This window comes from Protopterus annectens, chromosome 15.part0 (assembly GCF_019279795.1).
Source record: "Protopterus annectens isolate FY-2018-M chromosome 15.part0, PAN1.0, whole genome shotgun sequence".
NCBI lineage: Eukaryota > Metazoa > Chordata > Ceratodontiformes > Protopteridae > Protopterus > Protopterus annectens.
The window spans coordinates 641,764,643-641,790,560 of NC_056749.1; the positions used below are offsets into that span (position 1 = coordinate 641,764,643).

Here is a 25,918-nt window from a genome sequence, read left to right on the forward strand (position 1 = left end):
GTAGATATTGTCAAACAGGGAAAAAAGTTGAAAAACTGACCTACTGAAACTGCTGACTGAAAGACACGTGCCATGCCCCCTCCTTTTATGGTAAGAGGAAGTGTGAGAAAATTGACAAGGGCTGGCTTGTAACTTCACTTCCTTGTGATGCACTTGTATATAAATACAGGATCAGTTTCAATGGTAGTAGCTCATCTGGAAATATCTTCAGAGAAACTACAAAAACAAATACGTGAAATAAAAAGAATAACAGCTAAATTCTCAAGGTAGGCACCAGCAAATTAGTTTTATTTGTTCTGTGTTCTTAGAAGGTAAAGCTGCATTACATTAAAAAGTCATGTGAAAACAGTTAATTTGTGTACTGACTATAGCAAGTAGTTCAACTGCTGATCCTGAGTTTGCCACATCACTCTTGTAGATTGTAATGCGTTTGTTTCATAAATTCGTATTCTATCTGATCCATCAGTATTATTAATTTATATACAAAAATGAAGAGACTACCTTATTCTTTTTTAATTAATACTTTCAAAAACTGCTAAGGAATGAAAAAAAAAACAACTGTACAGGAGACATTATTCACAATCCGGTAAAATGTGAAGCAGATGTTTTTGCTGATTTTCATTGCACTGCTTTTGTTTTTTTTTTTTAAGTTTGATATTTATAACTGTTAACAATAATCTAGACATTCCTGACACAGTTTGCACATAATTTTTATCAGTGCTACGTCAGCCTCCCTTTGTACCTGATGGAAGCAAAGTAGCTTTCCATATCTCAAAGATGCCCCATCTTATTTCTGTATTTATCAACCTTGGATAAAATTCTTGTTCTTTAGAATTTACTCTAATAATCTGAGAACACAAACAGGTGAAGTGGAAAATGTATTTTTTTTGTGTCTGAGCACTACATTGTTGTAAGACTCCTGTCCTTTAAGTCCAAATTTTTTTCTCTGTCTAATGCATAAGTGCCTGTAACAGTCACCTCAGTGTACAAACCAGTTTACCATCAAAATGTCAAGCGCACATACACAAATGTGCATATTATCAACACCTTTAAGCAAAACCCATAATGCTGATGTTGCAGAATGTCACAAAAACACCGAACGTCGACATTTCTGACTGCTCTACAACTAAAAACAAGTGCTAACATGGGTCAAAAAGGGGATGAGATTTTGCAGTTTGGAACATCGGTGTTCTGCATTTTCAACAGTCGTAGGTCTGAGTTCGCATTTGCGGTGTCGAACAATGTGCACTCGACATTGTGATGGCAAACTGTACAAACCAGCGCTGATAAGGGCAAAGAGGCACTGTGTTCATTTAATATTTCTACACATAATGCAAATCTGGTGATTCATATATCAATAAATGTTGAAGTATATGCCAAAATGTGATTAACAGGGTGACTACTTTAAAGTGGTATTTTCAAAGGTTATTCATTGATTTGAGTTAATTACATTTAAAATAGTTTAGAAATTCTACTCTAAAAGAAAAGGTACCAGTAGGGTGTTCTTACTCCACAGTTAAGAAAGAAAACGTATGTCTAAAGCAGGGGGTTAGCACTCCAAATACTTTTCTTAATCAATTTACCATCCCTTGCAGCAATGATTTTCAGCAGGTATTGGTTTGTGGGTTATAGTTTAGGGATGGATTTAAAATACCACTTTCTAGTTTTAATGGGAAATTAATTATTTTACAGAGGATACCAATTGTTTTCTGCAACATGCATTATTATGTATGTAACTATTCCTCTGGCTATGTGAAGTGCTTCAGCACCGTGACACATTATATAAACATGATACAAGTACACAGATAGCATTGCTCATGGATATCACTACAGAAGTGTCATTTACTAATGTAAGAGGAAACTGCTAGCCAGACTGGAAGAACAAAGCAAGCAAAAAAAAGTTTTAGTGCAGAAAGTTTTCAAATTGTCATTTTTTTTAGAAACCTTTGTAGAGTTTGAATAATTTAAATTTTAGGTGAACATATTGAAAACTGTACTTTTTATTTTCCATATAACAGTATATAAAATAAAGGAAGTAACAAGATGTTCTTTTTAATACTAGCAAAGGGAGGTGGGTGCAAAGTCCTGTCAGTGAAATGTTAATACAACAGACCCATGATGTGAGTTTTCCTACAATGAATATTAGCATGCTTATGCAGTGCCACACAGACAGCAGAGTGACTTATAGTTTGTCAGTGTATGCCAGGAGCACATGAGAAAATATATACAGCTTGGAAAAGCTGAGGTATTCTCTCTTACACAGTACATTTAGTGTTGTGTTACGCAAGTTAAAAAACAGTTTCATGTCATAAGTTCAAATTTCACTCAGGGAAAAACATTATTTCAGAGAGGAATTTGAATAAATATTTCACCTGGATTACAAAACCTACCATACCTCCATGTGGGGGGTTTCTTCCCCTGTACCTTCTTACTTAATATGCTCAACTGTGAGTTCACTACATCTCTGGGAAAAGAGTATTTCCTCACAGTCAGTGGAAGTCAAAATACATTTGAACACTGATACTTGTGCAAACAATCTTCACGTTTAATGTGAGCTACACTAAAAAACAGATTCATAGGTTAGTACTAGGCTAACTGCCATTGTGGGCCATTTTAAGCCTAGCCAGCTGTCCAATGTGAGATTCAAACTCTATTCTTTGTGTTTGTAAGGTAAACACCTTAGCCATTATGCCAACATCCTACCCATAAAGACATGGGTGTGAGTGGGCTAAGGTCCACAGAAGGAGGAGGTTTTGGATATTGCAGAGCACTTAAGGGGTTAGTAACGTCTGTGGCACATCTCATTTGTACGGTCTGTGTAGGCTAAATAAATGAGGATGATAAGGGGTGTTTTTTTTTTTAATTTTACTGATAATGATGTTTTTATTTCTTAGTATATGACAGTTGCCTAGTGTGGATATTACACCTTCCCATGAACAAAGACAAATAGGAGGGCAATGGTAGTTTGGGCACCCACAGTGTCACTGCAAATTCATGTCAGATGTAGGAATGCAAATGAGCAGGATAGAAGAAAGAAATAAAGGTGCAAGACTGAGCAACACCATGAATAATGCAATGAAAGCCAAGAATACTCAAGAATGAAAGCAACAGAGAAAAAGATAAAGGATTTTTGTTGTCATTGTTCTTGTTAGGGATTTGGCATAAAAAGAACACAGTTTGAGGGGCAAGGAGGGGGAAAGAGCAACCTTTTATTTTGAGCTGGACAAAGGCCTGCATAGGAACACAGATACATTTCTATTTGCTACAGACTTTCAAAATGGAGTGTCATTCTGTTATTGCCTTAATTGCAACTGTGTTAATAAGTCAAAGTAACAAAGCAATTAAAACTTTTTTTTTTGCTGACGTGGTGTGTTTTCTACAAGGTCTGTATTGAGCATTCCTTTTCATTTCAGTACTGGCAAGATGTCTGGAAAAGGATATAAACTCAAATCACTGATGCTTGTAAATGCAGAAAGAGTAAGGGCCATTCCTACCATTTGTCTGAGTTTTCTTGTTTACAAACTTTCTGGCACAAACATTATTCAGACTTGAAATTATTTTTTTAATTAATTGTGTTTGTTGCTAATTATTTTTAATCGATTATAATACATTATGTTTTTGGTGTTCCCTTTTTTATTACTCTGTGAAGTAATGAAGTATTTTCTGTCTATTTGCATGTTCTTTTGACATATAATCAACTAATGGCTCACCCATTTTTTGCCTCTGTAATAAAGGCTTGTATGTGTGTGTGCGCGTGTGTGTGTGTGTGTGTGTGTGTGTGTGTGTGTGTGTGTGTGTGTGTGTGTGTGTGTGTGTGTGTGTGTGTGTGTGTGTGTGTGTGTGCGCGTGTGTGTGTGTGTGCGTGCACATGCGCACATGTGTGTGGGTATGGGTGGGTGTTTGTAATTGTTTACTTACTTGTTTTTTCCCATTGGCTCTGTTGATGTCTTGTTCTGATCTCTGTGAAAGCCTATGCCATTGCTAATGCTATAATTATTTGATTCATTAAATTCCGAAAAGAAATTCTTTGTTAGATTTTAATGTGTTGTGTAAATTTTATTTTTATATATCTGTGCCTTTGGCTCAAGTGGTGGCTGAAAAGGGACTTCATAATAAAATAAAACACTAGCTATCAGTCCTCTACTCTTGAAGCTTTAAACTGGAAGTGACCTTCGAACTCAGCAGTACTCTCAGCTCTAGGTCACTATTTTGCCTTATTTGCCTACAAACCTGCAAGGATCTTATTGGAATCACTTCACATTACTGTTCTAACTATTTTAGGTTCTTGTTTTAACCTCAAGCCAACATGACCCAAACATGGATAGAGGCTTGGCAGCATTTTATTTCCATGGAATAACCTGTTGCCTGTACAGAGCATGTGTAGTTTAGCTCAGAACACTGATGTCTAGACAGAGATGTAGGTATAAATATTAATCCACAGACATACACATTACAACTACTAGCTTTACAGTGTAAAAATAATTCATTTTAATACTTATTTAAAACATGTACTCATTTATTTTATTTGTATTCCATTTTCCCCATGAGTTCAATCAGTGTTGACTTTTTCCCACATTATTGTTCATTTCTAAAAGATTTTCTGAAATCGAAGATAGTTTTTCTGGAAGCAGAGTTTAGTTTTGTAAGCACAGAATCACTTGAGATGCAGAAAGTATTGGGGCTGTGACATATATGTTTTGTACATGCAAAGGGGGTGAAGTGTTCCTGTAATACTGTATCACTGTGGAGTTTTCATAAAAAAACAAAGTTCACTGAACCAATTGGAAATAGATGGTCTAGCTCATAATAATGTAACCTGTATCAAGGAGTGGGATACAGTTTGCCTATGTCTGTGAAACCCAGATTTTATCAGTTGCTTGGTTGTTTTTTCCTAATCTGTAAGGGCCAGTTCTTTGGATCTCATTTACAGCATTAAGGAAAAGAGCTCCAAATGTGCAAATCTAAATAGCACACTTAAACACTGTAACACTGTTGTAAGTTTTAGTCTTTAACAGTTATATAATGTGTAATATCATAAGATGCAGGCATTTTACAAATAATGTTTAACACAGATATAGTTACAGATAGGATACATTACACAATGAAAATTGCTATCATAGGTTCATAGGTGTGTACTAGGCCAATAGCCCTGGAGCCTTTACAAAATGTAGCCCAAAAGAAATTGCCTGGGTACCGTGCCACCTAATGTTAGTTCGCAGTGCCCATATCCAGTAGTGCAACTGGAATGATCCCTGGAGTGAACTTTCTGTTACCCATCCACTCGTCAAGATTTCTCTTCAAGAGGGCCATTGAGGTGCCCTGCTTGACATGAATGGGAAGCTTATTCCAATAATCATCACAAATAAACTCAGGTTATCAAAAGATCAAACTCCAGCAAACGCATTATATGATCAGCTATATTCATCATGGCTTAATAATATACATTTACATTAGCTGTAGCTATTTTTTATTATTTTGCAGTAAATTTAGGTAGTGAAAATAGTTCAAAAGGCAGGCAAGGGAATAAACAGGAGACAGGATGGAAAAATTACACTGAACTTACTAGTAAATTTTAAAAGTAGAATTCTGGACGATCAGAGTAAAATAGCAAAATTTAAATGCAAAAGAAGAACCTGGTTTGATCAAAAAAGAATAGTACAGGGCAGGTGATCTACAGCAGAAAAAGTTCTGGCCAAAGGGCAGTGGAGTCATGACATTAATGAATATAGGTGGGGATTATAGGATGGGGTGAAGGGAAGGTGCTTAAGAGATTTCTAGGACAGGTAAAGCAGGTGATGGTAGGTGAGAGCACATATAAATGAGAGGTAGGAAAATCATAGAGCGTGTTTGGAAATTAAGGAAAGGAGTATGAGTTTAGAGAGACTGATGGTATTGCAAGAATGGAAATCATGTGAGAAAATGCCAAGAAGACCAAAATAAATCAAATGCCTGAGACATAGTGAAGGTAAAGTGGAAAAGTGATGAAGGAACGTACAGCCTTTGAAATGAGGGTAATTCCAGAAGACTGCGGACAACAATTTTTTACCGCAGATGGCTATCTTATTTGCAGGCTAACACAGACAGGACTAAGGTGTGAATTCCAAGTTGTTCAAGTCAGTAAGCTGTAACATGTGAATGTTCATTAATGCATTGTTTCCACCTTTGTGAATATTTATTAATGCACTATTTCCTCACTTGCTAATTCTCATTAATGGACTGTTTCCTTTTCAGGTCATGGCTTCCCCAGAAGGCTTTGCTTCTGTTTTTTACAGTGAACCGTCTGTCCTCGGCCTGCTGTCTAATGTAGTCAGTGTCTTTTATGTTGCCTTGCAAAACTTTTCCAAAGCCAGTTCTGGAGTGGCAGCAGTTGGTATAGAAAATATCTTGGCTGGTAAGTGTATTATTACTTTTGTTATACTGTTTAATTAACAGTGCCTTTTTGTAAAAATACACTACCTGCACTCATCCCATACTTGTTAAAATTAATGCATGGAGGTGTATGTTTGCCTTGCAAAACTTTTCCAAAGCCAGTTCTGGAGTGGCAGCAGTTGGTATAGAAAATATCTTGGCTGGTAAGTGTATTATTACTTTTGTTATACTGTTTAATTAACAGCGTCTTTTTGTAAAAATACACTACCTGCACTCTTGTCCCATACTTGTTAAAATTAATGCATGGAGGTGTATGCCAGACAGCTATCAGAAGAAATGAAGGATTTGAAAGTGGTTCATCTTGATAGTGATTAAGCCTGTGGAGAATGTTGTAGCCCACTGTTGACCTTATAAATATATATACAAGTACATCAAGGAGCAGGTTGAATGGTTCAGTACCATTTATTTCTGAACATTAAGAAGAAGGCTGCACGGGGGATCCATTAACAGTGCACTGTGGCCAAATTAGGACTGATGGTCATACCACTCAACTGTCCAGATTTTCATTGAACATCCAAATGTTTCCTTTATATTTTTAGTCTGTTCCTCATACAGTTTGTGATTTTCTGGTAAATCGTTGAGGAATAAAGTCACTAAATAAAATAGTGACAGAAGATTGAGTTTCAGACTTCATATCCTCCAGAAAGTGCACGAGAATAGAAACATTTTTATCCTGTCAATTTTCTAAGTTATAAGTAATATTTAAAAATGTCCCTATTTTCAGGCCTTATGCTGATTTTTGTGTTAAGAGGTTGACAGGTATGCTAATGGCACTTTTGAAAGCACCAGCTAAGCGTAGCAAACTGGCAGTTCACAACAGAATAGCTGTACAGAGCAAATACAGTATTTACTTTCCATACACAATTACTTCCTTTGTTTTTGATTGTTAGAAGCAGTTTCTCCCATGGATTCTGCACACAAGTCACACAGACCTCTTCCCGAACATATAAGGCTTATTTTCATGAAATGGGACGCATCCATCCCATAATGGTACTTTAGTCCTTACTGGCTGGATGTGAAAATTGTTTGTGTAAGAGTAGGAGTGAAGTGGCTGTATTTGCAGTAGGCAAAATTATTTTATAAAACTGATGTTTATTTAAGTTACTTTAAAGCACAAGTTTATCTTGTGTTTGACCTCAGATACTAAGAAATATTTCAAGTTTTTCTAACTCTAGTACTTCTGTTTTATGTTTACCTGAAAGCTGAAGGAGGGCAAACGCAGTTTTTAGACTACTGAGTTACAGTAAAAAAGGATTACTTTAAACATAGGAGGGCTGTGAAAACATAGCTGTGTACTATGTCTATAGCTGTAATGTTCTCAGGATGAATTTGTTTGAGAGGTCTATCCTTTTCAAGTAAAGGTGTTCAGCCACTTAATGAAAAAATAAGTAACGCAAAAAGAAAATTCCAATATAAGCAATTGCAAAAGCTTCCTAAGCAGTACAATTGAAATATAAGGGGATTAAATATTTATTTTTCTGCTATTAACTGATACATATTAGGTTAAGATAGTTTCCTGGGTGCATGACGACTCAAGTTCCTTTGTACTTGGTTGATAAAAAGAGTCTAAAGCAAATCAGATTTAAAATGGGACACTGTTTTCAGCTATAACAGAATACAAGTTCAAACAAAATAATAACATTTACAGTTACATCCTTGTATTACTGCTTAGGAAGCTTTTGTAATTGCTTATATTGGAATTTTCTTTTTGCGTTACTTATTTTTTCATTAAGTGGCTGAACACTTTTACTTGAAAAGGATAGTAACATTCACAGTAAGACGCTGTCCGGTTCGATTCTCAGCTACAGCGCCTTCTGCGTGGAGACACGCGTGAATGGGCGTACCTTCGTTGAAGGTTGTGCATCAGGCCTGGCAAGCTGGTACGTAAAAATCAACTGCCAATCATTAGCAGACCGGAGTTCCGCTGTGGCAACCCCTAACCGGGAAAAGCCGACACACACACACACACACACACACACACACACACACACACACACACACACACACACCCTGTTCCAAAGCCTCTATTGTTAACATGAGGACATGAAGTGTATCAAACTGTCTAATAGTTTTAAGAAAACTGCTCCCCAAATCTTAAATATTATGTTCAGTTTGTGGATAACTAAAAAAGTAATTACAACAATGCAGCATAGTATATTTAATAGTTAAAACACTTTTGTAATGTTTCCAATTTGCTGTTTTCCCTTCATCTTGGTCATATTTTGCTCTTTCATAATCTATGTCCGTTTTTTCCTCACATTAGTTTGGTACATCTCTTCTGTGCACTAGTGGGTGATATTTGTAATCATTGCCCACCACAGCACAGACGTTTCATAGAAATCGCCACATAATGGCATAAGATGCTACAAGTAGTTTTACATTTTCATGTAAACAAGTGATGTAGGCAACCCTGCTTCCACAGTCACACTTTTCCCACCCCTTGGAATGACACTGACAAGGTCCCCCAATGGGAGAGCCTAAAACACCAGATCCTTTCATTATTATGTAGTAATGACCTTACCTTTTATGTCATGTGTAGTAAATGAACATTTTTATGAATTGCTGTATGATATGACTGACTACAATTGGAAACAATAACTTAGTAAGGTATTTTATACTTTGCTAAGTTGCTGTTGCCTTCTATGTTATGTGGTGCTGACGTGCCACTCAAAGATCCTCCAAGTCTGGCGCACCAGTATACTTTGTAAATCTGTACACCATTTAAAGACGATGAACATCTTCTGTAGCACACCTCTGTTCATCACTGCAGTCCATGCCAATGAATCATGGCACAATAAATAAGCATTGTCTGTGGATCATAGCATAATAAATAAGCATTGTGTGCAGAATACATTAATGCAACTGTACACCATGTTTTTGAATATGGATGCCTGATTCTATCATTGTTTTTGATAAAACTACTTTAATATCCTTATTCATTAAATAAGTCAATATTTCTACAAGAAAACATGTTTTAAAGCTTCCATAACATTCTCTTCTCTAATGGCACAATAATTATCTTAACTCCTACAGTATCGATATAAATTAGTTTAAAATGCAGCACATTCATATGTGAAATACTACAACCTGCCTCACTACAAACATTTAAAATTGTGCTCATGGAACTGCAGATGACAGAGTTTTGCTACACATCTGCACTCTTTGGTATTTCAATTTAAACTGTTTATTTTGTAATAGGCTGATTTTTCTCTTCCATTTAACACCTACATATTGTAGTTAATGCTTTAAGCTAGAAAAAAGATGATTATATTTTCAGAATTCAGTTTACCTTCAGTTTAGATTTTTTTGGTTTGCTTACATTTCTTTTCATTGTTTTTTAGGTGTGCACCTGGTTTTAATTGGAGGCATTATACAGTTAATATCTGGACTTCTGACATTTCGGAAATACGACCATCTAGCTGCTACTACTTTTGTGGCTTTTGCAGCATTGTGGAGCAGTTATGGGGCAACCCGAATCATTTTAGGTGTACACCCACTCTCTTTTAACAGTTCTGATAATAGTTCTGTGTCTCCCTCTATGAACAGCACTGCAGCACCTGTTGAGAACACATTAATGGCAGATGTAGCCATCAGTGAGTCAGCTGTTGCTGGGTTAGTGGCCTACATTAGTGTGGCCTTCATTGTGTCATTTTGTTCAGCCACATCAAACTATATCATGCCTTTTGTTTTTGGGGCAATTACACTTACTCTGGTATTTGAAGCAGTCGGCTTGTTCAGTCAGTGGGCATTGATTGTTTCTGGGGTAATACAGCTGATCATTATTCTGCTTGGATTTTATGGAGCGGCTGCCCTTCTTTTAAAGGGCATTTATCAGAGACATGTCATCCCGGGGTTCGGGAATGCCCTTTTTGATGTTCTGCTTTTAGGAGCCAAAACCAAAACATCAACAAAGAAAATCAGTGACGAGAAGAAAAAGAATACAAAATATGCAGAGCCAATGGCCCTGGGAAACTTGTCTGATGTAATCTCTGCTTTTATTTTTGCCTTTTATTGTTTTGATTACATAAAGAATTTTTATGTAGGAACAATATGGATTAGCATAAATGTCGTCTCTCAGATATTAGCCAGTTATTATGCATATTTACGAGATGATGTCTACCATGCTGCAAAGTTTGGGATGCACAGCATGTACTGGTTAGTGAAGGTCTGGGAAGAGTTTGTCATTACTGTTTTCTTGAGCTCAAAATACACTACAGATAATATCAGGATAGAAATGCTTGGTGACTGGTTTTTCCTTGTAATTGCTTTAATTTTTTGCCTGATAGCACTAAACAGAGACACACTGGAGTTGCTTCATAATGGATTTTTTGTCCTTCTGACTGTTTCAACCATACCCCAGATTTGGGGCATTGCTTATTATATGTTCTTTGGCATTATGTGCTCTCTGTATGCTGCTCTGTCATTATATTCAACTTTTGTTAGCCTTATAAACTCCATAGCTGAAAAAACACTAATCTCACTGGGACCCCAGTTACTCAGTACAAAAAAATTTAAAAATGCATTGTTTGCAGTGAAAAGATGCTGCAACAAAATAAAAGACATTCCAACTTCAACTACTGCAGAACTGCCCGATGCACTTTTCTATATCTGCAATGGCCTAGCTGCAATATCTGCATTACAAAGCAAGTATCCCAATAATAAATATTCTCATCTGTCAATTCCTTGGGTGCTGATTCCTGGTACTATTGTCCAGCTTTATGTCTCAAGACTGCAAGTCAGAGGTGGACAAAGATTTGGTCCGGTTTTGCCATTCTGTTATGCTGGAATCTGGGCTACGTGGACTTGGCTACGCTTTGCAGGTATTACTGATTACTTAACATTATCACATTATTGGCTAACTTCTTAACATTTATGATATAAACATTGAAATAGCTGTAGCACATTTATTAGTCATGCAATGGACATGAAAGAAATAAGCAGCTCCAAAAAGCATGGAAAAGGCACATCCCAAAATAAATCTGTTTTTAACTAATCATGAGTAGAGAAGGTAGTTCATAATTCAAGATATAGCTAAGGCTAGATATTTATCTTGATAAAAAATACATTTATCTTGACAAAAAGTACAATGTTCAATGGTAACACTTCAACTGAGGAGACATTTTGCAGCCATCTGCCCCAAAACCATTAGTGAAGCCTTATCCTTCAGGGCCTGGAGTGAGTTATAAACTTTCAGATAATAGTGTTGAGATGAAACAATGGGAAAAACACAAAAAAATTGGGACTTTGAATGAGTGATTGCTACTGTTTATTGTGTACTGTCTTGTTAGAATGTAAAATATCATTGCTTTAAAATCATATTAACATGTTGTTGAAGTCTCATATGATTGGAAGGGTGGAGCTTGCTTTGACATAAGTTGTGTAATATAATGTAAGGTCATGCAGCTTGGTCAGTAGTGGGAATGTGAGTTTCATTAAAAAAAAATAGTTTTGTCTGGATTTTTCAGACCTGAAAGATGTATCTGTAGGAATCAGGGGTAAGGGAAGTTCAAGGTGTTGAGGTCAAATGTCCCGCATCAGAGACACAGGGGCAGAGTCCCCCAGCAAACCATTATTATACTATATCTTTTTGTGAGATTTGTATAATATGTTAAGGAAAGGATTTTGTTTCATGTAATATTCTAATCCTGATGTTTTGCATTTTGACTAAGGTGCAATGTTTCATTTTAAAGCCAAAAAAGAATATAGTATGGTTATGAAGACCACATAAATAAATGGTGAGAGAAGATAAATATCTAGCATTAAGCCTGTTTGCTCAGTATGTACTGAAAGGAAGTTTCATATGGAAAATGGAAAAACTGCTACCGTTTAGAAATCAGGACAAAACTCCACCACGAATGAGGAAAAAAAAACACAAAAGAATATGCAATTCACTATTCACTACTTTAGCTTGGTATTTCTAATGCAACATAATCTAAAGGATGAGAATTTCCTTCAAGATAATGACAGGCTCCGCAGTGAAGTTAAGATGGATATGCATTGTGCCACCACCTTAGCATTTATGAATGATTGTTAAGTGTGGTTATTAAGAAAGGTTCTTTATGGACAGTGTTACACAAATCAGCAGGGAAAAGCAGATTCAGAAGGTAAATCATACCTTAGATTAAAGGGTTTTGTGTATACCTAACTAAGCTGCTTTTCCCAATTTATTGTGCTCTACCATCATGCCTAGGAGTGATTCATAAAAAAATATTTCACTCCTAAAGCATGATGCTGGGTGTAGTGTTATTGCTGTATTATGGTAATGAGGGGATCTGGAGCTGTGCAAGCTGTCCTTGAGCATTCACCAGCAGCAATGTGTTAAAGGGATGACAAGTATGTATGTGGTAGCAGGTTTGCTTGCACTACAGGGAATTCTGTTACTGGTAGAGTTTTTCCTAACATGCAAAGGAATTTTGTTTTTTTATCAACATTAATATGCTGCTCCTCTTTGTATGATGAGCAACATATAAGCAAAGAACACTACACTACCAAGTGTAACATCACTGCAGTGACTCTGATAGACTAATTCACTGAGACCAGAGACTGCAACAATGGTGTTATATCTATGAATGGTATACAGCTGGGGTGCTCTCAGTTGCATATGTACTCTATACAAACCAGACTATAACATTGGTGTTGTATCTACAAATTGTGTACAACTGGGGAGCTGTCAGTTGCATTTGTTCTCCATACACAGAGATTTATGGCTACGTAATGTGATAAGAACTGCATACATTGTCTTACTACTATCATGTTTTGAGCTTTATGAATTACAAAGTGCTTTAGTACACAATTCTATGGCTACATAATGGAGAAAGACTGCATATAGTCTCCTACTACTATAATGTACTAGGTTATATGATTTACAAAGGACTTTACTTCACAATTCTGTGACATAGCCTCTTTATTCCATGGAGCACAATGTTTAAGAATAACATCCTAGGTGTCAGATTGTAGTCAAGTTTTAACAAATGAACCTCCTAAATGGCACCCTTTAATCGTACAAGGAGAGCTGATGCATTACTAGGTTTCAGACATGCTGTGACCTACTACAGTTTATTTGGCTGAATATAGCAGCTTAAAATAACAAGATGTTACATTTTCTTCACAGGCGATCTGCTCAATATTGACCCTTCCTCCTATGCTGGGTTTACAGTGGGAGCCATTGCATTCCTCATCATCAACGCCTCTTTAATGGTTTTAGGTAAGCAGGACTGAAGGCCATTTATTCTTGGTGCATGTTGCAGAGGACTGTTAAACTGCCATGAAGTGAAACAGTCTAACGTATTTTTCTCTCTCTCCCTCTATATTCTCACAGCTGCCTATCAAAACCTAATTCTTCTAGTACTTTCTACAGTAATTGAGGTGCTGGTTGTTTGCTTCTTGTTGTTCACATTGAAGAGACTGCCTCTTCCTTTCGAAGGTAAGTAACAAACTGAAATGTCCTAATTTGTAGGATCAGAACTACATGTCACTTCTCTTGACTTCAGTATTTAATATAGTCTTCTTCTTTGTGTCTTTTCCAGGTGTGATGTTAGCCATTTGCAGCCTTGTTTGTGTTTATGGAACTGTTGCCTCACTTGTTAATTACATGTTCAAAAGTCAGTTAATACCCATGGGATCACCATTACTCAAGGTATTTATTTTAACCATTTTTTTTCCAAATTACCAGTAAATAAATAAGCTAAAGTGCTTTCAGGATAGCTTACATGGTGGGGAGTATGGAGGACTGTAAGTTAAACAACATGACCTACTCACAGGGAATGCTAGATAAATAATTGTGCAGACAGATGTAGCCAAACATACAAAGATTCATATACAGTGAAGCAGCAGAACTCGTCTACTAGCCAGCAATAGCAGAGTTTTCTTGAATCATTGTGTACTGTGATTTATTTTATTTCATTGTTAGCCTACTAAATATCATTGTCTAGTGGCAACCTAGATAGAGAAATTCACTACATAATCCATAATAAAATAACTAAGAGCATATTAACACAAGCAGTTTTAAGCTGAACATTTTAAATAGCCTTCAGTTCTTAAAATGTGTACTTAACTCAATGACTTCATGGCTGCCACTAAATGCATACCTTATAATTTATTCAACAGATCCAATAAATGTTTTAGAAAATATAGCTCTGATTGACAGTCACCATTTACAGATTTAGTCTGTATTGTTACATGATCAGCCAACCTCAGCATACTCATCATTAACCCCCTTTTCCCCATTTTCTACATGGGGTTGGGATGTCGTATCAACTGTCACCATCTCTGACGATTTAATGCCACACCCCTGCTTTCCACGACACTCGTGTCTGTCACAGTTCTCTCACTCAGTCCATCCACCTCTGCTGAGTACCCTCATTTCCTCTTGCCTTCTTCGTCTGTCCTAAATCATCTTCACCAGATTGTCTTCTACTTTTCTGTACATGTGCCCAAACCACTGTAATTGGTTCCCTTTGACCTTTTCTGCTCTTATGTTCTCATTTTTTCATCTGCCCCACAGTGTGCATCTACCACCCATCTCAAGCACTTCATCTCCATTACCTTCAGCTTCCTCAATTGTTCTGTCTTCACTGCCCCGGTTTCTGCACCACGCAGTAGTACTGGTCACACCACTGTTTTGTACACTTTACTCTTCAGCTTCTTTGGCACTCTTCTGTCACACATTATACCTGACACTCTGTGCCAGCTGGCTTAGCCCCTCTAGATTTCAGCTTTGACCTCTTCATTCAGACTTCACTTCTACTCAACAATTCCTCCCAGATACTTGCAGCTGTTAACCTGTTCCACTATCTTCCCTTCTCAACTTCTTCTGATTTCCCCCATTTGCTACCATTACCACTGTATTATCTGTACTCAGTTTCATCTCATGTGTCTTCAGTTTTACATTCCATTCCTATATCCTTGGCTCGGAGTCTGCCTGTAATGCCACATCGTCTACATAGAGCAACTTTTTAGATCTGTCCCCTCTGACCTGCTTGCTAATGTAGTCCACCACCAGTATGAACAGGGGCTCAGAGCTGAAGCCTTATGCAAACCCACCCAACTGGGAACCGCTCTGTAAGACTGAACACTGTTCGTACTTGAGTGACTGGGTCCTTGTACTGTGAATCAAAGGGTACAGATGGATGATAGTTTTAACACACTAATTCCACCAATGTTTCTGGTACCTCAAATCGCTGCAGGACTGCCCAAATCAGCTTTCTTTGGACCTTGTCATATGCTTTCTCCAAGTCTAGGAATGCACATTTGGACTCTTTTCTCATCTCTAGCTTCTTCTTAACTACCTGTCTCACATTGTGTCAGTTGTGCTACATCCTAATCTGAATCTAAATGGCTCATCTCCTATCTTACTTTAGACACCTCTACATATCTGTTCATCAATCACCCTCTCCAGAACTTTCATGCAATGTGGCAGGAGTTTGATGCCTCTGTACTGCCCACAGTTGTGGATGCCCCCTTTGTTCTTGAATACTGGCACTAGTATGTTTATTCTCCAATCATCTCGGATATGCCTTTCTCTACACACTGCTATGAGTACCCTCAGGAACCATTTCTCCCATATCACCCAGCATTTCTATCATATCTGCTGTGACCTCATCTGAATGTAAACAGTCTCAGAATTTTATGAAAACCTAACAGATCTTTATTGTAAACTGCTAACAATGAATGACTCATTCATCTGTCAGCACAGGGTTAGACCGCTGACTCATCCTTCTAGACACAATGCTGTCACTTATTTCAATACTGTTCTAGGAAAGCAATGAATGCAGTAATAAAATGATGGTACAGTGGATAAGACGCTGATGTGCAATCATCCATTATGATTAAACACATAAATGCCAATACAAGTTTCACAATGACTATCATTGTATAGAGTATGTTTCTTTTATAAGGTTTATGAGAAGTATTTATAACTGTCATAAGGGCATTGTTTTTTCCAAATGCAACACAAAGAGAATTAATATATACTAAAAATAATTCTGACTCTGTATGCTGCTTGTTCTACTTCTGATAATGTTTGCCCAGATGTATTGACAGATATAGATTATTATTATTACACTATTCATGCAACTATGGAATGAGATTCCCAAGAATAGCAGACAGTTCCCAGAGATGAATAAAGTGTTGCTGTGCTTGTGAACCCCAAATGAAATGACCTTGTTGAAGTATAGGGGTACAGTTAACATTACAACTTGAGTAGTTGACAGAAGATACTTCATGATAGGTATCTAACACTGGTGTGGATTTTCATGCATGCATGCTGCATTCTAGAAGCACAGTAGAAATGAAAGTCTAGAAAAGAGACTGGTGGCATCCTACCATTGTACACTATACACACCAGTCAGCTCTGGGTCACAAAACGATAAAATTCTGACCATGGCCTAGTAATCTGGGTTTGATTATTGTCCTGCACACATGAGGAACTGGTATGAAAAAGGGAGAGGAATAATGTCACTCTACCTGCTTGTCTTTCTTGGGGGTAGTGGTTGGATGGACATGTCTTGGAAGATGAACATGTCTGAGATGTATAATCTGTGTTACAATGACTACTGGATACCACAGACCATGAAGATACACTTATTTTGGCAGGTGGGGAAGACCTCTGAAGTTTGCTTTTTTACAAAAGTCAGTGGTAGCCCTTAAAATGACCCACTGCATGCCTGCCCTTGGATATCAATGGTCATGCACAGGACAATGCAGGACTAAAAAGAACAACATCAGGGTTAGCTGCAGGAAAGAAACAAATGAACAAATATAAGAATCCATGCTAAATTACATATGAGAAAGTTAGTCTTACTGCAAAATTAGATTGTTGTTACTGCATGTTGTAACCAACGTGTCTAAACTGCATATAAACAAAGACCAATATTTTTTGCCAGAAATACTCACATTAGGATTACATTTCAGGCTGTACAAAACAAAAATCAAGATGCAACTCCACCATGTCCTACTCCAAGTTCACACCGTACGAGTGGGATCAGAGCCATTGCAGAGATATTGGATGCTGGTGGTGTATGTGGGGTTCCTTCTGATACCGTGTACACCCTTGCTGCTTCATGTAAACACCCCAAAGCCATTGAAAGGATCTATAATATCAAGGTAAGGGATCTCCAGATGCACAAGTTTTATATATGCTATTTATATATGGTGTGTGTGCGTGTGCGAGTGATTGGTCTATATTACTGGAATGTAGTAATGAATGCCAGTAAGTACAGTACCTAAAGACACAAATTTATGCTTTATAGCATCTAAAATGGATCTGTAATTGAAATTTGTGTTCACAACATGTCTAATGAGGCTATCAATATAGTTATCTGCATTGTACTGTGTTGTTTATATACAACCATAAACAGGTCTGAAAGGAAAAAAAGCAGGAGCATGCTGGTCATTAAAAAGGCATTTGTTAAATATGTGGACATGCACTTTACTGTATTTGAAATGACAAAGCAAATCTACTCGGACTGATAGCAGTTAATATTGACATCTATATGGCATATGCTGCATTGTAAGGCATGCATGACTTTTCCTTACAGATCACACACACTTTAATATACAAATTAACAAAAAAAAAAACAGAACGACTGCACTTAGATTGAACATCTCAGAAAAAGATATCCCATATCCCATGTCTAGCTGTAACATTTAGAATCTGTAGTTCCAATTGTTACTTTTGATTCTCACAGACAACAGAGCCATTTACAAGCTAACTGATGAAAGCACTAAACTTCATCTACTGCCTGGATTTCACTTCCCGGCTAATTCTTGACCAAGGGTCATTTTGTGCTGGTAGTCAGTACAATTCAGGAGGTGACAGTGCATTCCTAAGAGGAAAAGTGATTCCCAGAACTACTGCAACTCTCCCCTGATACAGCATCTGCAAATGTCAGATTCACCATTGACTGACTTGCCAGGAAACTTCTGGTTACAAGTTAAGGTTGCCCATTGATTTTCAAGGTTATTCCCTTTCTGTAAAAGTGCAGACTGAAATCAGATAATTCAGGAAAAATTATAGGCCTGAAACAGAGACTAAAGTGAAACAGTAAAGCAGCCACGGATGCTAGTAAAACGTCAACATAATAGAGGTAATTTGCTATCAAATATCAGAATTAGACAAAATATTTCCATATGCTGATAAGTAAATTACAGTCTCAGTTGACTGCATTGCCAATATGTTTGAAATGTGACCAGTATCATCAGCAAAGCATTTCTCTTACAGTTCATGTATCTGGTAGATGTCAGACTACAACATTAGTAAGCTTCAATGTTATATTTCAGTGATTTTTTTCTTTTTATTACTGGTATTTCTGTTCAGCAAACTTATTGTGATTTGTAAATGAATTATATTTGATTACTAAAAGTTTTTCTTCTTTAAGAATGTTCACTGCTATGGATTTTTATCACTTTATGTAACTGGTAAAATAGCAAACTATAATTTATTACTAAGTATCAGTGCTATAAAGGGAGTGATCCTGTGATTTCATTGTAATAATGTTTCATATAATTCTCACCGTCTAGAACATATTCTGCTAACTAGCTTCCATTTGTCAAATTTATTATAATTTGTAAACTAGTTACACTTTATTACCTTTAAATGCCATTTGATAAGGTTTACTGTTACTTCTTTGCAAGGATATTCTGGTCTATTTTATCAGCATGACAGAAAATGAGTCATGGAGTTCAAAACAAAAGCACCAAAGCAGCATTAGAAATATTGATAGTGGAAAGCTATTTTAAGTACGTTGTGCAATATTTAAAGGGCAAGTTGATGCATGCAGTTACAAAGGATTACATTCAGGAAGTATTTTCTATGATGTCTTATGTGCCTAAGCATACAGTATTATTTAATGGCAAACATCTGCCATTTTATATGCAGCTAGTAATTGGCACAAAGAAAGTTAATATTTTGCAGATTGCGTAAATACATTGTGATAGTTTAATTTTGTATACTGATTTTAATAATTTAACTGCAAAATTCCCATTTTGCTTAATTTTCCCACACAGGAGCGTCCTCTTGAAAAACCTCTGTGCCTCACAATTGGTAGCATGGAGCAACTGCAAGCAGTCAACCCCCCTTTCAGTCCTCTACTGTGGGAGTTCCTGACGAACATCTACCCAGGGTGCATTGGCTGCATTGTCCCAAAAGGGGAGTGGCTTAAGGAACTGGGTGAGTTGCATGGAGCATTCTTAATTGTAGCCTGTGCCTACAAATGCAGTTGAATCAAATCATACTTCTTCTGTAGCATCATATGGTACAAGATTAGAAACATTTGTCAGTGCTGTCCATAACATGAAACAATAATGTGTAGCGGTCTGCCTTTTTTCTCTCATGTTTGTGACAGTCCATCCATCAATCCTTTGAATCCCACTTTTTCCATTTTGGAAAATCTGTTCAGTATTTTACCTAAAAACCTCAACGTATGAAACACAAGTAACCAATAAAGCACTGGAATGGGAAGTATAATGTCAGTAGGCTTCTGCTTCCTCATGTGGCTTTCAAAGGTTGTATAACCCACAGAATTCACAATTAACTATGTTTTTTAAACTCATCTCAGAAGCTGTCAAAGTCCTTATAATTGTTATACGTTTGCCACTGCATGTTGTACTGCACAGTGACATGTAGTGGTCCAGTCACCACCCTTCTTTGGTTGGAAATAGCATCCATCTTTACATCCGCCGCCAGACCTGCTATGATTTAATACTATCATCTCTGAAGTGGATTGTTAGCCGTCATTGTTTAAGAGTATAGTTTTATGCTTATCCCTTCACTTGTCACAACAGGGCACAAACACAGTGTCACGATAATACTTCTTCATGCATTCATCTCAACTTGGGGTTAGCTGCAGAAGAAAGAAAAGGGATTATAGATATAATATGATGTCTGTTCTAGCTGTCCTCACAGCTTACAATATTGTTCATTTAAATTAACATTGTTGTAAATATATTGCAAAATCACTGAAAGGGGAAAGTGATTATGAATATGGGGTGGTTTTGATTTTTTTGCCATGCGTGGAGTTGCAAATTATCCAGAATGTTTTTAGAGGTGAGAAGAAACTAGACTGCTCAGGGGAAACTCATGTATACATGGACAGAATATGTAGATTTCTGACAGACAGTAACTTGTGATGAAAGTCTAGCACTGAACTCTGGAACCATGATGCCGCTATCTGTGCGTGAGAAACCATGCTGTCAGTTGCAGTGTCTTAACATAACCTTTCCCAGTACATTCTGAAGTTCCTTACCTGCTCAGCACAGTGACACTCTGGGGTCCAGTGATCCCCTTCCATCAGCTGAAAAGTGCACCTGCCCTTAAATGATCCTAGGCATCCCAAGAATACAGAAGTATGACCTTTCAAGCAGACAGGCAACAGATAACTTTGTGTGATATGGTAGTTATACAGAAACTTAAAGTTGAAAATGAAAACAAAAATTAAAAGTGTGTTCCATACACAACTGATATATAAAACTATATGCATGTGTATATGTATATCTGCATGCATGGATGTATGTGTGTGCATTTATTTGTGTGTGTGTTTATTTTTAAAGGTGTTGGAATAGCCTATGACTACGTGGGTACAAAAGACAGCATTATGATAAGAATTTCTGACCTCACTACTACAGCTCATCTGCTGAAAATGACTGGGCCTCTAGCCATTACTTCAGCCAATCCCAGTGGGGAGCCTGACAGCATACACCATGATATGGTCACGACGTGAGTAGTACTTTTTCACTAGCATCTTTATCTGCTTTGCTACTTCAGTTCAATCCATATCCTATGAATTTTAGAAGCAGCACTGACTGAAAGTATATGCTTTATTTATATGAGACTATATGCCTTCAATTTCAATGCATTAAGAATACTTATTTTATTTATCTTTAGCCGTCTCGGGCACAAGCTTGATGGAGTTCTTTGTGATGGAGATTCAACTGAACTAGTTTCCTCTACTGTTGTTAACTGTACGCGAATTGATGAAGGTTGGTAAAAGCTAATTATTTTTCACAGCACTAGCTTCTTGTATACAAAAAATATTAAAGACTGACGGCAAAAAGCTAAAAAATTAAATTCAAGTTTTTTTCTGTTAAAAGATATTCTTTTTAGTTATTCAGATGTAAGAAGAAGTGTAAAGGAATTTGCGATAACACTAATTAAAACATGTATTATTATTACTGAAATCTTAATACTCTAGAACAAGCCTAAAAATGTGAGCATCACATTGTAGGTATAACTATCCAACTAAACAGTGTAAGAGATTGAATATCAAATTTATCCCCATCCTTCTTACCCTTCCCAGCCATCATTAGACAGTGCCCCGGTAGTTAGTCCTTGGTCCTTTACTATTTACTCTATATATTAATGCACTTCCCTTCTATTTTACCAGTATAAAAACACGTTCTTATGCAGATGATCTGGAATGATCCTGTGTAAGCCTGATTGAGAGGTGACCTAGGTTTGGCTTACAGATCATCATCTGACCCAGCCCTAATCAGCCTGTTGCATACATGCAAAGCAAATGACATCGGAAATGCTAGATCCAGCATTCTAAATCTTGTCTGTAACATACGTAAGACATGCTGGAGGGACAGGCATGCATCTCAAATACTACCCTTTCTCTGGAAAGAGGTTTCCCATCCATGTGAAACAGAGTTTTTCCCAGCATTTATTCAAGTGCACATTGGATCAGTGGAAGGGAACTGGTAAATTTTCCCCCTGGTCTAACACTTATGTCTGTATTGGACAGAGGAAGTTTGTAGATGTGCCCAAGTTATATATAACCCCCACACAGACCTAAGGGACTAAAAGTTGCTCAATATTTCTGGAAAGCATAACTAGGCTTAAAAAGGTCCTTTACGGTCATTAGCTTAGTATTCTTCTATGATGCTATGAAGCCATACTAACGCAAAGGTTGCAGTCACTGTTAGTAAATATCTTATGTTAATACTTAATCCCTCTAAAGAACTCCAGTTTAATGTGAAATAACAACATATCCATGCTTTCTGGCACCACTCCTTGGCTTAGCAAAGTATCCAGCATTGAGATGTATCTTCACCTGCTCTGGGGGTGATGGAAATGATGCACAACTACGAGTACTTTGGGTTGCCACCTCCACTTCTCCTGTCAGCTTTCTAAAGACTTGCTGTTATCTTCTGCACTGCCTACAAAAGCTCGCATTTACTATACAAAGATGTAAGGCTAGTACTGGACATGGAAGTAATTTCTTCATTTTAAAATATCCCTACCAGTTTCTGATAAACTCTAGTGGCAATATTGAACCATAAATATCATGGAAATCTGTTAGGTCCATCGTTAAATCCCCTAAATAAAAACATCACTGCAGAACTGTATTCTACACATGCAGTCTATATTTACATTATACCTTTCAACTCTCCAGATTTTTGCTTCACATTGTTGGCTTGGCCCTTATAAAATGTGTGGTTTTTTGGCAAATCACTAAATAATGACATACGCGAGTTTCAGACTTCATATCCTTCAGGAAATGCATGCTATCACAAATCCTGTTTTTAAAAGCAATATTTAAAAGCTGCTTCAATTTTTGGACATTTGCCCCCCCCCCCCCCATTATTTTAGGCATTGTCCAGATTTCTTGTCCTAAGAGACTGAGAGCTATGATTCTCATTTATATACTCTTTCTTCAGATTCACTACCCTACCCTGTTATTTTCTTTAATTTATAGTTTTTAGCAGCATTTTGTAGGCCTCAGCTTTTCACTTTGCCCCTATCCTTTCTTACTCTTTACTTAGAAGTAATAGAGTCTTTTTTATACATAGTACTAGAATTTTTTTAGAAGGAGACCATGCTTCCAGTTTTATTCTCACTGAAAATGATATAGTAACAGCTTGGCTGAGACCTGTCTGAAAATTTCTTTACCGGCACATGCATTTTGAAAACCTACTTGCATAACAACCAGAATAATTAACTATATGAACTACATTATCTTTGGCATCTACAAGTGTTCATGCATTTTGTAACAATATCAATATCATAGCAAACCATGGATGAGGTTCTTTGTGAAGTCAATTTTCAAGAAATGATATTGTGATCCATCACCTTCACCCGAATGTAAGCATGCCATGTCTTTGTACATTAGTTTGTTTTCAGCAGTACATAAATGTAGATGCCTGCACTGCTATTTTTCATTTCCTCCGGTTGCATTTGATGATGTGGCAGCTTCTGAAGCAAGTCATGTTTTCAAAGAAGGTGCCTTCACAAGTAAATAATATTTAAAGGTTTTAAAATAATGCTATAGCAGTTAATCAAGCATAAGAGATTTATGTATCAAAGTAAAGTGTATTTTATCTATATACTAGGAAACTTACTGAGCATGCTCATTTGTACAGGAAGTAAACTTACTGAGCATACAGGAAAAGTAATACCTTTAAATAGGCACACATTTTTATTAATGTAAATATTGTATTTTTTTCCTTCTAATAGGTGTGCTGACATTTATACGAGAAGGACCTGTTCCAGTCTCTAAGGTATTACAGTTATTTGAACAAGTCAAGAAAAATTTTGTGTAAAAGCAAAATACTTCCAAACTTGTATCATGGACTGAAGGCTATTATGTAGCTACTGATGTAGCAGTATTTATTACATAAAAATATTTATACCTTAAATGGTTTTAAAATTATGCAGCAGGGTCTGTACTCCCAAGGTATTTCTGGACATTATCCAGAACAAATTCAGTAATGTCAGTTATTAAGATTTTCCAGCACATCAATATACCTTTGTAAGGACTACGTTCTTGTTACATTTATTTACTGCACCAAAGGATGTTTACATGAGTATAGAGTTAATGCATTGCTGCTAACACTTTGTATTTTAATGTATTTTTCATATGCCATAACATGGACAAAGACATCGACTTGAACTTCCAGCACATCTTTTTCACTTCTGTGTATATAGATATTTAAGAGATAATTTCCTACTTAAAAATGACAAACTGAATTATGAAGAGATAATTTTTGGAAGCTCCCTGATAGAGTGATATCACAATGACATTCATCAAATTAGACTTTTCATTCTATGTGAGAATGGTCACCATACAGGCCAAATTCTTACTGAGCTGTATTAAAGCTTGTGGTAATGACAATATAGCAGGTGACATTTAACACAAGTTTACACGACATGTACACAACCTGCAAGTGTATCCAGGACTTCAAAAGTGACCAGAAATCCTGTGCAAGGAGTTTGTCATTGTTTCAGAACATATTAATTCTGCAGCAGGTCTGTAGTAAATGTTAAACCATTTCTGATACTGCGGGTCTAGACTTCTGCGAGTCCAAAATTTATTTATTTCCACCTTGTTTAAATTATTAAAATTGCCATTGATTTGTATCAAATTCATGAAAATAATTAATCATGTTATTTAAATATATGTGTAATCTGAATGTATGTCACATAAGAAACTTGCTGGCATAAGTTTCACTCGTGTTTACATATGCACATCCAATGCACTTTAAAATACATGAAGGTTAATATGTATGAGCATAATATTACAGTTTGTAAAAATGTCTAACTGTTCTGTGTACAGGTTTTGTAAAAGAAAATCATCTATTAAATTTTAATAAACAAATGAAAAATGTTGTAATATGGAATATCTGTTTTTGGAAAATTATTTCACAATGACTTATTTGTAAAGGCTGCATACTCGAGTACAATTCGTGCACTGACTAAACTATATCGATGTAGAGTCAGCTGACTCATGGTTTACCAAACAAAAACATGATAAATCGGTAGGGCCTACATAGCCAAGACAGAAGGATGAGCCTTTGCTCTCCTTAATCTTAATATACCAACTTTAAAGGTATGGCACCTTAAAGAATTTTATAAGTAAATGAGCAGCATGAGCTTTATAGCACCTTCTCAACTGCTGAGTTGGTCGACTTGGTTTAGTAAACCAAGTATATGATAGCCAGTGTTGAGACCTAACTCTCACACAGCTTTCTCACATTTGCCTATTTATATGTTTACAAATGCAAATTCAGATGACTTTATGGGCACTGGGACTATGATGCTGGTATTTGTCCAACATAGCATGATGGACTCTACTGGAGCCATCTTCAGTCAGACATAGCTTAGATGTCAAGGAATTTAAAGGTACTGGGACACATATACCCTCAATATAATTCACCATCTTTTCTGAAACAAAAGATGGTTGTTGTTGCTCCCCAGGCTCTGGACTACAGCTTATGCTGTAAGTAGGAAAAGGGGTAGCCATGGAGATCTAAGAACTCCTTCCTTACTTGTCTTCTCTTAGAGGCTGTATTTCTCTCTTTCCCATTAATTTACTTGTGTTTATTTATTCATTCACAAGTGGCACACATCCCACACAATCACACACACCATCTTTGTTAGTACTAGATGCTAATACAACTGAGCAGCAGTCACATGCCTAGTAATTTCATATTCTTTAGATAACCTGGAAGCAACTGGAGAGAGAGACCATTTTTCGGCATGTTCTTGCTGGCT

The 25,918-nt window shown here is 36.7% G+C and overlaps 1 protein-coding gene across 1 annotated transcript; it reads left to right on the forward strand.

Annotated features, from left to right (window-relative positions):
- Positions 1-190: 190 nt before the first annotated feature.
- LOC122789969 lies at positions 191-25,032 on the forward strand. Its single transcript, XM_044057471.1, has 11 exons — positions 191-266; positions 6,232-6,391; positions 9,771-11,249; positions 13,541-13,633; positions 13,748-13,852; positions 13,956-14,065; positions 17,341-17,532; positions 19,435-19,597; positions 20,977-21,142; positions 21,311-21,405; positions 23,882-25,032. Exons 2-11 carry the CDS (start codon positions 6,235-6,237, stop codon positions 23,965-23,967), a joined length of 2,646 nt encoding a protein of 881 aa, XP_043913406.1. The 5' UTR covers positions 191-266; positions 6,232-6,234; the 3' UTR covers positions 23,968-25,032.
- The last annotated feature ends 886 nt before the right edge of the window (positions 25,033-25,918 follow it).